Source organism: Orcinus orca, chromosome 19 (assembly GCF_937001465.1).
Source record: "Orcinus orca chromosome 19, mOrcOrc1.1, whole genome shotgun sequence".
In the NCBI taxonomy this organism is placed as follows: domain Eukaryota; kingdom Metazoa; phylum Chordata; class Mammalia; order Artiodactyla; family Delphinidae; genus Orcinus; species Orcinus orca.
The window spans coordinates 8,236,405-8,250,056 of NC_064577.1; the positions used below are offsets into that span (position 1 = coordinate 8,236,405).

General features: G+C 45.1%; 1 protein-coding gene across 5 annotated transcripts in view; it reads right to left on the reverse strand.

Annotated features, from left to right (window-relative positions):
* The window catches only part of SMG6 (SMG6 nonsense mediated mRNA decay factor), a 238,253-nt gene extending 224,643 nt beyond the window's left edge, over positions 1-13,610 (reverse strand). For 2 of the 5 annotated variants that reach the window (XM_033423244.2, XM_033423245.2), the window contains exons 1-6: positions 13,424-13,610; positions 9,088-10,822; positions 8,342-8,534; positions 7,765-7,875; positions 4,424-4,530; positions 4,103-4,181 (exon numbers count right to left, since the gene is read on the reverse strand). In XM_033423244.2, coding sequence (XP_033279135.1) covers positions 4,103-4,181; positions 4,424-4,530; positions 7,765-7,875; positions 8,342-8,534; positions 9,088-10,822; positions 13,424-13,511 — 2,313 coding nt within the window. In that variant the 5' untranslated portion in view covers positions 13,512-13,610. Of the gene's footprint in view, positions 1-4,102; positions 4,182-4,423; positions 4,531-7,764; positions 7,876-8,341; positions 8,535-9,087; positions 10,823-13,169; positions 13,327-13,423 lie in introns of those variants that run through there. The other 3 variants (XM_004267048.4, XM_033423243.2, XM_033423246.2) reach the window with 3 other exon arrangements.
* Positions 13,611-13,652: the final 42 nt, after the last annotated feature.

Consider the following 13,652-nt stretch of genomic DNA (forward strand, 5'->3'; position numbering starts at 1 on the left):
CGCTAACTGAAATAAGCCAGTCACAAAAAGACAAATACTTTTAGATTCTATTTATTTTAGGTAACTAGAGTAGACAAATTCACAGAGGTGGAAAGGTGAAGAAGGGTGGTTGCCAATGGCTAGAGGAAGGGAAAAATAGGGAGGTGTTGTTTTAATGAGTAGAGAGTTTTAGTTTTGCAAGATGAACAGAGTTCTGGAGAGTGATTGCACAACAATGTGAATGTACTCAACACTACTGAACAGTACACTTAAAAATGGGTAAGATGGGGGCTTCCCTGGTGGCGCAGTGGTTGAGAGCACGCCTGCCGATGCAGGGGACACGGGTTCGTGCCCCGGTCCGGGAAGATCCCACATGCCATGGAGCGGCTGGGCCCGTGAGCTGTGGCCGCTGAGCCTGCGCATCCGGAGCCTGTGCTCCGCAACGGAAGAGGCCACAACAGTGAGAGGCCCGTGTACGGCAAAAAAAAAAAAAAAAAAAAAAAAAAATGGGTAAGATGGGAATTCCCTGGTGGTACAGTGGTTAAGAATCCGCCTGCCAATGCAGGGGACATGGGTTCGAGCCCTGGTCCGGGAAGATCCCACATGCTGTGGAGCAACTAAGCCCATGCACCACAACTACTGGTGCGCTCTAGAGCCCGCAAGCTACAACTACTGAGCCTGAGTGCCACAACTACTGAAGCCCATGTGCCTACAGCCCATGCTCTGCAACAAGAGAAGCCACTGCAATGAGAAGCCCACGCACCGCAACAGAGTAGAGCCGCTCTCCACAACTAGAGAAAGCCCGCATGCAGCAACGAAGATCCAACACAGCCAAAAATTAATTAATTAATTAATTAAATTTTAAAAAATGGGTAAGATGGCAAATTTAGTTTTATGTGTATTTTACAATTAAGAAAATTTTTTTAAATTTTCTTAATTTTTAAAAAAATGGGTAAAGGACTTGAATAGACATTTTTCCAAACATCCAAATAAGCATATGAAAAGATGTTCAATATCATTAGTCATTAGGGAAATGCAAATCAAAACCACAATGACATACCACTTCACACTCACTAGATCTGTAGATGTCAACAAACTGATTCTAAAGTTTGTATGGAAAGGCAAAACATCCAGGATAGCCTACACAATATTGAAGGAAAAGAAAAAAGCTGGAAGAAAGGAAAAAAAAAGTTGGAAGACTGACACTACCCGACTTCAAGATTTGCTATAAAGCTACCGTAATCAAGACAGTGTGGTACTGGCCAAAGAAGAGACAAATAGATCAATGGAACAGAATACAGAGCCCAGAAATAGACCCTCACAAATACAGTCACTCGATCTTTGACAAAGGAACAAAGACAATTCAATGGAGAAAGGATAGTCTTTTCAACAAATAGTGTTGAAAACAACTGGACATCCACATGCAAAACAAAGAATCTATACACAGACCTTACACCTGTCACAAAAATTAACTCAAAATGTACCGTAGACTTAAATGTAAAATGCAAAACGCTACAACTCCTAGAAGATAACACAGGAGAAAATCTAGGTAACCTGGGTTTAGTCATGCCTTCTTAGATACGACACCAAAAGCACAATCCATGAAAGAAAAAGCTGGCTAAGTTAGATTTCCTTAACCTTAAAAACTTCTGCTCTGTGAAAAACACTAAGAAAATGAAAAGAAAGCCACAGACTGAGAGAAAATATTTGTAAAACACATGTCTGATAAAGGACTGGTATCCAAAACATAAAATGAACTCTTAAGACTCAATAAGAAAACAACCCAATTTAAAAATGGGCAAAAGATCTAAACAGACACATCACCAAAAATACACAGATGGGAAATTAGCATATTAAAAGATGCTTTACATTGTATGTCATCAGGGAACTGCAAGTTAAAACCAAGTTTAACACAGATAGGATCTTGCACACCTATCAGAATGAGGAAAATCCAGAACACTGACAACACCAAATGCTGACGAGGATGCACAGCAATAGGAACTCTCATCCGCTGCTGGTAGGAATGCAAAACGGTACAGCCACTATGGAAGACAGTTTGACAGTTTCTTCCAAAACTATATATACTCTAACCACACAACCCAGCAATCACACTCCTAAGTATCTACCCAAATGAGATGAAAGCTTATGTCCACACAAAAACATGCACACGAACGTTTATAGCACTTTTATTAATAACAGTCAAAATTTGGAAACAACCAAGATGTCCTTCAATAGGGGAATAGATAAACTGTAGTACATCCATACAATGGAATATTACTCAACAATAAAAAGAAAAGAGCTATCAAGTCACAAAAATAACCCTAAATGCTAAGCGAAAGAAGCCAATATGAAAAGACTACATACTGTATGGTTCCAACTATATGACATTCTGGAAAAGACAACACTATAGAGACAGTAAAAACATCAGTGATTGCCAAAGGTTTGGGGGAAGGAAGAAGGATAAAGAGGTGGAGGTTGGAGTACAGGATATTTTTAGAGCAGTGAAAATACTCTGCATGATAATATAATGGTGGATACCTGTTATTATACATTTGTTCAAACTCAGAGTGTGCAACAGTAAAAGTGAACCTTAGTGTAAGCTATGGACTTTAGTAATATAATAACGTATCTATACTGGCTCATCAACTGTAACAAATGTACTACACTAATGCAAGATGTTCATAATACGGAAAACTGAGAGCTGAGGAAGTATATGGGAACTCTCTGCACTTTCTGCTCAATTTTCTGTAAACCTAAAACTGACCAAAAAAGAAAATTAAAGAAGAAAAAACCCACAATGAGGTATCACTTCATACCCAGTAGGTTGGTCATAATCAAAAAAATGAAAAGTAACAAATGTTAGCATGAACATGAAGAAACTAGAACTCTCCTACACTGCCGGTGGAAATGTAAAATGGTGCAGCCACGATGAAAAACAGTTTGGCAGCTTCCCAGAAAGTTAAACGTAGAATTACCATATGACCCAGCAATTCCATTCCTAGGTACGGACCATAATTAATGGTTAATTTTGTTACATGAATTTTACCACAATTTTTATTAAAAGCCATTGAGGGGAAAATACTTTTTTAACTATATTTTCTAGTTAACAAGAAAAAAAACAATTCATTAGATTATTACAAAGAAGAAAAACCGGGAAAGGAGACAAGAAATGAGTGAGAAGGGAAAACAGAAGATGGATAAGAATAAAGGGGAGAGAAAAATAAAGCCACAAAGAGGGGTGAAAAAAAAATCTCAACGCATATCACAAAGAGAATAGGACAGAGGTAAAAAGCAGAGAGACAGAAAGATTCAATAGATTCTGCAGGAAGTGTATCTGTAAACCACATTACTTAATCAACAATTTCCATCCATAAATAAGTATTAGGAATATTTTTGAATCTTTGTAGAATAAAAATATCAATTCAAACACTGTTTATTTGGGCAATGAATTTTACAGCATTAAGAAAACTCTCCCTGCTAATGAGCACGTTAGCTGCTTCTTAAACCTTTGGTACTTACCAGTGGCCCCTCCCCCTCTCCCTTGAAGTCAGCTTCCTCACTAGGAGCTCTGTCACCTCCCAAGGCTCACCTTTAGAGGCACATTTAGAGGAGTTTGGTAAGATCTAAAGAGGTACAATTTGGCACTTACTGTGCTTCTGCTAAGGAGACTCCTTAGGTGAAAAGCTAAGTTGAATGAGGGGATGATCTGAGGAAAGGAAGGAAGGATGTATTTCAGACTAGTTGAGGACTTTAAAGGGGAGAGATAAAGGGAGCCTTATTTTCCTTCCAGAAATGAGTAACCTAGTTCAACCTAGGGAAGGGAAACAATACAAGATTCAGAGCAGAAACCTTGGTCAAAAACAAAGAGTGATGTTTGGCTGGAGAATAAGCATTCCCCTAGGAACTTAAGTGCAGTAAAAGTGGATTTAACTGAAGTGAGGGATCCCTGACAACTTACCTCTGAAAGTAACAGTAACAAAAGGAGTTTGAGGATGGGAGGCAGAAGGGGATATGCTTTGGGTTATAGTGTTCAGATGAAATCTAGCTCCAGGAGCTGATGCTATCAAAATTCATATTTCTAACACACTGCCTGCAAAATACTTCCCCATCTAAGATTTCTTACCGTATACACCGCCAGCAGAGCCAACTGGTTATAGGGGCGCCCATTCTTGGGAGCAATGTGCTGGGCTTTCAGGTACCAGCTGTAATAGAAAAACAGTAAAAAAAAAAAAAAAAAAAAAAGTTCTCTATCAACACTGTCCCAATTCATCACCTGATAGCCCTTACTAATTAAGCTGTAACCTTGGAGTGGTAAAGCATGAGGCAAATAGGGTCACCTGTAGGACATATATATAGGAGGCAGCTCAGGTGGCCCATTGCTCTTAATAGGGCTTGGATTAAAGCCACACAGGGAAGAGGAGTAATGAACAAGAGGCAACAGTACCTGCGTGCTTTCCCGTAGTTTGTCGTGTCATTGGCTTGCTCCCGATACCTGGCAATATCTCCTTGGCAAATCATACATCGCTGGGCACTGATCAAGGCATATTTTACCTTCAAGAAAAACAATCAGTTAGTAGCATATACCCAAGAAACTCTAACTTCAACCCCAAAGGACAGGGATGGGGTCAAAATAACAGAGCAGCATTCATAATAAGGCATCAGTCGTCCTCAACAAAGCAAAAAGTTTTCAGTCTAACCTTGACTAGAAAAAAAAGCCAACAATGTGATGCGAAATTTACTGAGAAAGAGTGCAAAAGGGAGGAGGTCATTCTTATTTCGAGTCCCAGTCAAGTGGAAGAAAACATTCTGACTCTCTTTGCAGTAGCTGTGTGATCTCAGCTAAGTCTTTGGGACTCACTTTCTTCATCGGCATATAAAAATACCTATCATAGGGAAACTGTAGGGAATAAGTGTAAAAATATAAATTATAAAGTGAAATACAGGGAATTCCCTGGAGCTCCAGTGGTTAGAACTCGATGCTTTCACTGCTGTGGGCCTGGGTTTGTTCCCTGGTTGGGGAACTAAGATTCCACAAGCCACGCAGTGCGGCCAAAAAAAAAAAAAGTGATATACAAATATTAAAATAATTGTTTACTCTGTTCTTTTCCTGCCATCATCTTTCTCTCCTCAAACTGTTAATACAACTGTATCGTGTCACTGCATTGCATCCCCTTTGCAAGACAATAATAATTCCCTAAAACAATAAGTTACCCTTTAGCAAACACCTACAACGTGCCAGGACTGGGTAATACTACATGTTTCCTCACTGATGGGCTTGGCATCTGTCACTCAATGAGAAAACAAAAGAGCAAACCCTTAACAATCCCAAGACACGTACCCAACCAAAAAAACCTTCCTAAGGAACATCACTTCATAAGATATAATACCACTCCACCCACAGACAAGAAATTACCATGTCACTGAATAAAGCAGTAGATACTGACCCCACAGGAAGGCTCATTTACTAGCTAAGTGAGTAGCTACTGCACATCAGCCTCCTAACACATAACTCAAAAGTATGCCTCAGCAAAGTTATACATCACTACATGTCATACACCTTCAGAGTTCTGACTACTCCACACATTCTCCCTATGAATGAACACCAAGAATCCTCGGTATTTAACCGGTAAAGCACCAAGGAAACTGCTATGTTTCCACTCTACAGCCACTTTGCTACCTCAACGGGGGGAAGAAAACAAAAACAAATTCGGCCAAAGGCTCTCCACCATCCTCAGAATAAAGTACTAGATGGTCCAGCCTCTGCTGCTCACCTCTCCAGCACCACTTCCCCTCTCACTCTCTGTGCCTCAGACTAGGCTGTTCTCAGTTCCCCTATCACATGGTGCTTTTCCCACTCCAGGACCTTCACATGTACCGTTCCTATTGCCGAGGATACACCTTTCACCTGGCCAAGGTCTCCGGTCTTCAGCCTCAGCTTAACTGTGACTTCCTCAGGCCTCTATGATCCTCCAAGCCCCTTCACACCACACCCCACAACATCCTCTGCGGAAGTCAATGCATCTGCAATTACCAATGCAACACCTGTACTCATCCCTAATCAAACTCCAAACTCTGAGAGCTAGGAACATGACTTTCTCGTTCCACACTGAATTAGGTGTGCCTAGAATGGCACCTGGCATGGAGGAGGGACTCAACAGATACTTGCTGACTAGTAATAGAACCTGTGCATGGCAATTCATCAGAAGGAGCAGAAAGGCAAGAGGAAGCCTCTGCTCCATAAATCACACTCCTTTCTCTAATGAATCAACCTCTTCCTCTCCCCTGGCCCTTTCCTCTCAACATACAATTACGCTAAAGTCTCTCCAAGCTTAGAAACAAACTTCTCTTGACACTATGTCTTTTTTTTTTTTCCGGTACGTGGGCCTCTCACTGTTGTGGCCTCTCCCATTGCAGAGCACAGGCTCCGGATGCGCAGGCTCAGCAGCCATGGCCCACGGGCCCAGCCGCTCCGCAGCATGTGGGATCTTCCCGGACCAGGGCATGAACCCGTGTTCCCTGCATCGGCAGGCGGACTCTCAACCACTGCGCCACCAGGGAAGCCCGACACTATGTCTTTTGACTACCATCTTCCCTTCTTGCCTTCACAGCCTTCTTAAAAGAACAGTCTAAGTTACCCTCTCATTATATCTGCTGCCCCACTTCTCACTCACTACAATCTGGTCTCCATCCTCTCCAACTAATATAACTCATGATAAAGTCATCCAATCCAATGGACAGTTTTTAGTAATCTTAACATTTGAGGATTTTACAGCACTTGACAATTTTACCCACCACCACCTTAAAAATCTGACCCCCTGCTCTCTGGCTAGCTTTCCTAGTTTCCAACTTCTGCTTCAACTATCACCTACACATTGATGACTTCTGAATCTCTATCACCAGCCCAGCTCTTTCTCCTGAGCTCCAGACACACCATAACATTCATTTGTTCATTTTCAAGCTCCTCCACCTAAGGTGATACAAAACTAATCTCTTCCTTCCCAGCCTCTCTCCTAGGGCACAAAATGGGAGATGATCTGGTCTCCTCAGGCCTCCAATCTCATCATTCACACCTAACCAGCCAGCAATTCAATTCTACTCCCTTATATCTTTCCAATCTGTCTCCTCTTCTCCACCTCCACCACCTCTGCCTCAGTTCAGGCCCACACCTGCCCCTCCTACTTCTACTCTTGCCCAAACTCATCCATTTGCCAGACTGACTGGTTCTAAGAACAAATCTATGCTATCCATATGTTGAAAATCGATCAATAGCTTCTCACTGCTTTCAGGAAAAAATCCAAACTCTTCAGCGTGGCATGTAAGAGATTATGATCCATCCCTTCCTACTTCATCAGCTTTACCTCCTCCAACAGCCCAATCCACATCACAGACAACAGCATGCTGACCTCTTATACTTTCCCAGCAAGGTATGAGTCTCTCACTGTGCCCTGTATCAAAACTGCCCCTTCAAAAAAAAAAAACTGCCCCTTCCACTCCTAGTCATGTTTCAAAACTCAACTTGACAGTCTCTAAGAAACCTTCCTTGACCCCCACCAGTCTAAAGCAGATTCAATTCCTTCCATGCCCCTTCAACACTCTATATATGCCACTGCCGCAGTACTCATGACATTACATTATAGTTGTTGGTTTAATTGGTCTGTTCCCCCACAGGGCTGTATTTTTCATTCTTGTATACTCAACACCTAGCATAGTGCCTAGCACATAACTAACACCAGATAAATGCTTACTAAGTGAGTGAATAAATTTAAGATAAAGAAGCTGGCTTACTGTCTTTCGTAATGGCTTGCTGCGAATGGCAAGACCGTCCATGTAGTCCTCCAGTTTGAACTTGTAAGTAACCTGCAGCTTCTGAAGCAAACTATCAAAGAAGTCACTACCCTATAAAGAGAAAAAATAAGAATCAGCCGAATCAGCCTGTTCTGATCCAATCTACCCAGAAAGTGGGGCAAGTGACCCTTTCACAGTTTTGTTAATGCTCAGTCATCTGATGTAAAAGGAGGCATATACAGTATTTAGTGGCCACCAACTAAGCACAAGACAAATTGATAGCATAAGCCTTTCCGTGGTTTTAAAGATATGAAAACAAACACACACACACACACACACACACACACACACTCCAGCTAAGACATTCAGAAAGCTTCCAAACTCAAAACTAACTCCAATTGTCAGTAAGTTATGGTGTCAAGGAAGTAACAGACATAGGGTAGGCCTAAACCCAAGAAAAGAGCATACAGTTTGTTGTCAATGTTGTTATAAAACATACTATTTTGGGTGGTAAAAACCCATCACAACTAAAGGATGTTGAAGTCTTTATTCTGAGGACATAAAGATGATGGTTTACCTCATCCAAGAGCTCCAAAAGTCTGTTCCGAATCTGTTCTGGGTTCTCAACATTCGGATCCTTGAGAAGCTGCCTGAACTTCTCAATCACCTGATAGAAAGCATTCTTCCACAGGATCTGATCCACATTCTGATTATCAGAGAACTCGATATCTAATAGAATACAGCGCTCATATAGCTGCAGCAGTTCAGCTCTGGAATAAAATACATGCAACTTCTAGCTCCAAATACACCACAGGAAAGCCTAGACCCAAGATCCGAGGTTCCTACAAATCAAACACCCTCCTTGGCAGGAAATCCAAAATGCCACCAGGTATAGTACTCACTCTAGTTTCCATTCTGCACAGCAGAATGTCCTTCTAAAGACAGTTATGTCTAGGAAAGTAGTTCTTCCCCATATGCCTCCACCTAAATTTAACAGCCAAAGTAAAATCTTCACCACAAGTTACATGTTGTTCATTTCTTGGCACTTTAGAAAGTCTTTCCTTTTCCATATCCAGATTCCATGTTCTCTTAAAAGATTTTTCTCTTCTTAGAGAAAATGTGGGAAACATAATCATTTCTAGGACTAGAAACAAAATTTTCTGTTCTGTTTTTTCCAACTCCCCTTCCCTTACAAAAATCAATGTGAAAGGGAGATAACACCTGGCAGCTTACCTAAAAGGTTTCTACCTTCCTCAGCCATGGGGGCCTGCACACCTCCAGCTTATCCCCATTCCCCTCTAGCCAGGACGGAACCCACCATACCTGAGCTGAGCCATCTTCTCCAGGCCCTCGGGACTGATGCGGTCCCTGGAGAGCAGGTTGCTGAGCTGCAGTTCTTGGTTGTCAGCCACCCGGAGAAGCCGATGTAGTTCCTGTTGCTGCATGTTCCTCATGTGTTGCTCCATCTCCTCAGGACTCATGGTGCTGGCAGGGAGGGGGCTACAGACATACTGTCCTGATGGGGTTGGGTATCCTGGGTAGTAAGGCGCTGGGTACACACCATTTGTAGGGCCCACTGGGTACTGCAGAGGGCTATAGCCTGTGTAAGGATACTGGGAGGCGGGGCCTGGTGTCCGGGGGTAATAATAAGGGTTGTCCGAGTTTTGAAACTTATAGTAAGATGCTTGGGCCTGGCGTGAGTCACCCCAAGAGGTAGGGCTGACTTCATCATCAGTGTCCAAGAAATGTAGCTGCGGTGTCTGGCTCTTCAGAGCAGGTTTCTGATCAGGATTGTTTGGGTCCCACAATCGTCGAGTGGTGCCTCCTCGGCCCCAACTCCGAGATCCCTTACTACCAGATCCAAATAAAAGCCGAGGTCCCGAAGGCGTAGACTCTGGAGAACCGGCTGAATTGACAGACAGGGTGGTATGGGCAGGCAGAATCAGAATGCCACGGCCACGACCCCGAAGTTCTTGTCTCAGGTTTTTGGACTCCTGCTTCTCAGAGCCTTTGCCCACACTGCTCGAGCCTTTGTCTGACTTTAACCTATCCGAATCCTCCCTGGCTGACCTCACCATGGGGGAATCTCTGTTCATGGCTTCTGCATCGAAAGTAACGCGAAGAGTGCCTCGATTTTCTTTACCATTGCTTTTCTGCTCTCCCTCCCCACAGCCAGACCAGCTTCTTTCTAAATGTTTCTTCCTTTCTGAGCTCCTCTGTGGCCCATCAGACTCATCAATTCTGTCCTCATCCAAGGAGTCAGTTGAGGACATAGATACTTGTTTCTTCAATCGTGGCCTCTCCTTGGTCCGATCTTGGCGGCGGCGGCGACTTCCATTATCAGTCAGGCCAGTCCCCTCCGCACTGTTGTTGCTACCCGCTGAGCTGGTACTGCAAGTGCGGTAGCGGTTCCTTCGTTTGTCTGAGCGGGAGTAGCGCTTCACAGAACCTGGCTTCCCCTGAGCTGGGTCATCATTCACCTTCTTCACGCCCTCCCCTTTTTCAACCCTCTTTCCTTTTTCCCCCTTTGCAGCCCTTATTCTGTCACCACTTAGGCTCTTTTCTGCCTCCTCTTTGTCTGGCTTGTTCACAACCTCCTCTTTCACATTTCCCCTACATGCATCTTCCTCTACTCTCAGTTGTTCTACCTGGCTGATGATTTCTTCCTCATCCACCCTGCTGGTCGATTCTTTGGTAACAGTCTGCAAACGCCTTCCAGGCTGATAGATCTGCATGTCAGGTTTCTTTGTTCTCTTGATAATTCTTAGGCTTCGATCCTCTTGTCCAACAGTCCTAGGAAAAGACTCCTGTGCCCGAGTATTTTCTGGGTCTGCAGGACCATTTTGCTGTGGGCTGTCTTTGCAGACATCTTTAATGAGCTGTGTACCACTTCCAACAGCAGAAGAATCTCTGTCATTAACAATTTCATCCTTAAATTCGTGACCTCCAGAGGGTTCCTTGATTTTAGGTCTGTTCCTTAGTCGGGAAAGACCAGGCTTATAGATTTCAAGATCTGGGCGCCTGTTATCTTTGCGTTGCCTGGGCTCCTTCATGTTTTCTGTGATGTTGGAGAGAGTGTTGGGGAGGAAGAGGTAGAAGAATAAAGGGGAAGGAAAGGAAAAGGAATTGTCATTAAAAGTCAAGCAAGAGGGACTTCCCTGGTGGTCCTGTGGTTAGGTATCCACCTGCCAGTGCAGGGGACATGGGTTCGATCCCTGGTCAGGGAACTAAGATTCCACGTGCCACGGGGCAACTAGGCCCGCACGCCACAACTAATGAGCCTGCGTGCCACAACTAGAGAAAAGCCCGCGCCGCACTGCAACAAAGAGCCCACACGCCGCAACGAGACCCCACATGCCACAACTGAGACCCGATGCAGCCAAAAAATAAACAAACATTAAAAAAAAAAAAGTCAAGCAAGAATTACACATTGATATGTTAATACTGGTGGACAAGGAAGGAAATTTCTGCAGAAACAGAAATTCTACTAGGTTTACAATATTTGTTCAGCAACTGGCAAAACTAAGAACTTAACTGTGTTGGAGCTACCTACACCTGAGTTGGGGAAACAAGGAATAAAACCTACATTCTCTTGTTACCCAAATCATATTCGGATCCACAAGACCCCAAACTACCTAATCATTGATAGAATAAAAGATCTCTAACCAGTTCTGCATTGGACTGTTCTCTGCTATAGAGCCCTCAGCTCCATCCTGGTCTCTTCTTCTGCCTCTAACATTTTTCCAGTGTGGCTGAGTCCTTTTAACATACTAAGGGGTCGGGGGCGGTGGGGGGGGGGGGCAGAGAAGAAGAGGAGTATGCATAACAATCCACAGTTCTGGACATCTCTGGAGAAAAATTTGCAACTCCAGTCACTGAACTTGGCCAGGACAATCCTCTTCTTTAGGATTTCAACCACCCAATCACATACCTCCTGTTGAAGCAAACAGGAAGCAGTTCCTTTCACATTCTTCAACTCCACTCATGCTCACCAACTCTCTAACAGCAGCCAGCAGGGTCCTTCCAAGGAAATACTGCTCAGACTGTCGTCATTAGAATACTGAGACTAACTGCTACTATGATGATGTTATATGAGAAGAAAAAAGTTCCATAAACGAGCTTTCCCTGGAGGATGATGGAAGTATTGTGACACGCTCTCAAAATACCAACGACTGGGGCACTCAAGAATAAGAGAACAGGACTTTAGAAACCACTCTCCAGGCTCCAGGAACTTACAGAATGACAGATAAGCAAGCATCAATTTTTTTACCTGTTACGTTTATCTGTTAAGGGGAGAGTCTACTGTAAATAGCCACTGAACTGTTCAGTAGGGAAGAAACAGGAATTAGTGAGATTACAGAGTACACTCAAAATGGAATGTTATAGAAAATCCTACTACTGTTCTATAAACACAAATGCAAACAAGCTCATAACAGGGATCACACGCTCCAGCATTTACACCCATGGGTGTAACGAAATTGGAAAAAAAACAAAACCCCACAGGGCTTCCCTGGTGGTGCAGTGGTTGAGAGTCCGCCTGCCGATGCAGGGGACATGGGTTCGTGCCCCGGTCCGGGAGGATCCCACATGCCGTGGAGCGGCTGGGCCCGTGAGCCGTGGCCGCTGAGCCTGCGTGCCGGAGCCTGTGCTCCGCGACGGGAGAGGCCACAGCAGTGAGAGGCCCGCGTACCGCCGAAAAAAAAAAAAAACCCACAAAACCCTTAAGTTTAAGATACTGCTACAGTATTTTCTGAAGTCTAAAAGACTGCTTCATCCACTACGAACAAAGGGAAAGCAGTTAACTCCAGAACAGCTCACCCTCAGCAGCCTGTGCAAGCTGGGGGGTGGGGTGGGAAGAGTCACTACCACTTTCCAGAGAGGAGGGAGCAAACAACCTGAATAATCCAGTGCACATGACCCATGAAAACCAATTTCAGACTTCTGCCACAAGCCTGCAGGAATATAACTACCATTCTACACGACTCCACTGCCTAACCAAAGAGAGGTGAGACACTAGAATCTTCCTTGGTGCTTTCCTGGTGTGGCTGGAGACTTTAACTTGCAAGTTGAACATTCTCCCTGATAAAAACTGCTCCCACACATGCCAAAGCCAAACCAGAGTAGAGTCAGCTCTCTGAGGTCCTGGATCCCTCCGGTGGCGCAGCCTTCAGAAGCCTGCCTTGGGGGGAAAAAGTTCAGCAACGAAGTCCCAAGCTGTTGAACCTTCCTCCTCGATGTTCCCAGCTCCTTCCAACGCTAAAGAAACGACGGGGCAGGCCTGCGAATGACTCCTCGGGGAACCATACACCCCGGGGGCCTCCACCAGACCCCGGAGCCCACTCCTTTCCGCGTCCCCTGACGGCTGGGAACCCTGTGAGAGGGCTGGGGCAATAGGGAGCAGTCACCTTCGCCGTGAGAAAGGGGGCGGAGGAAGGTACCCGGGTTGCGCTCTCCCGGAGGGACCGTAGCCGGCAGAGCCCGACCCCACACCGGCTCTCTGGCTGGTAGAGCAGGGAGGGACCGCCCTCGGCCCCCGCCCCCACTGTTGGGGGAAGGGGCGGGGGCTCTGGAGCACCGCGAACTAAGCGGGGAGGAGGCAGAGGAGGAGAGGGAGGCGGGGCGGGCAGGCCCAGCCCAGGAGCTGGGCGGCGCGACTCACCTCTGCTCCCGGCCTGCGGAGCCAGAGTGGCCAGGATCCCTCGCAGCTCCGACGCGGAGATCCGGACACGCTCCAACCCCTCCGCCATCTTCGCGGCTGCTGCTGCAGCTGCAGCTACTCCACCAGCGCCGCGCGCAGCCAGGAAACCACGACGGACGGGCGGCGCGCGCGCTCACCCACCTCCCACCCTTTTCCCCGCCCCCTCCTGCCCCCCCTCCCCAAACGACGG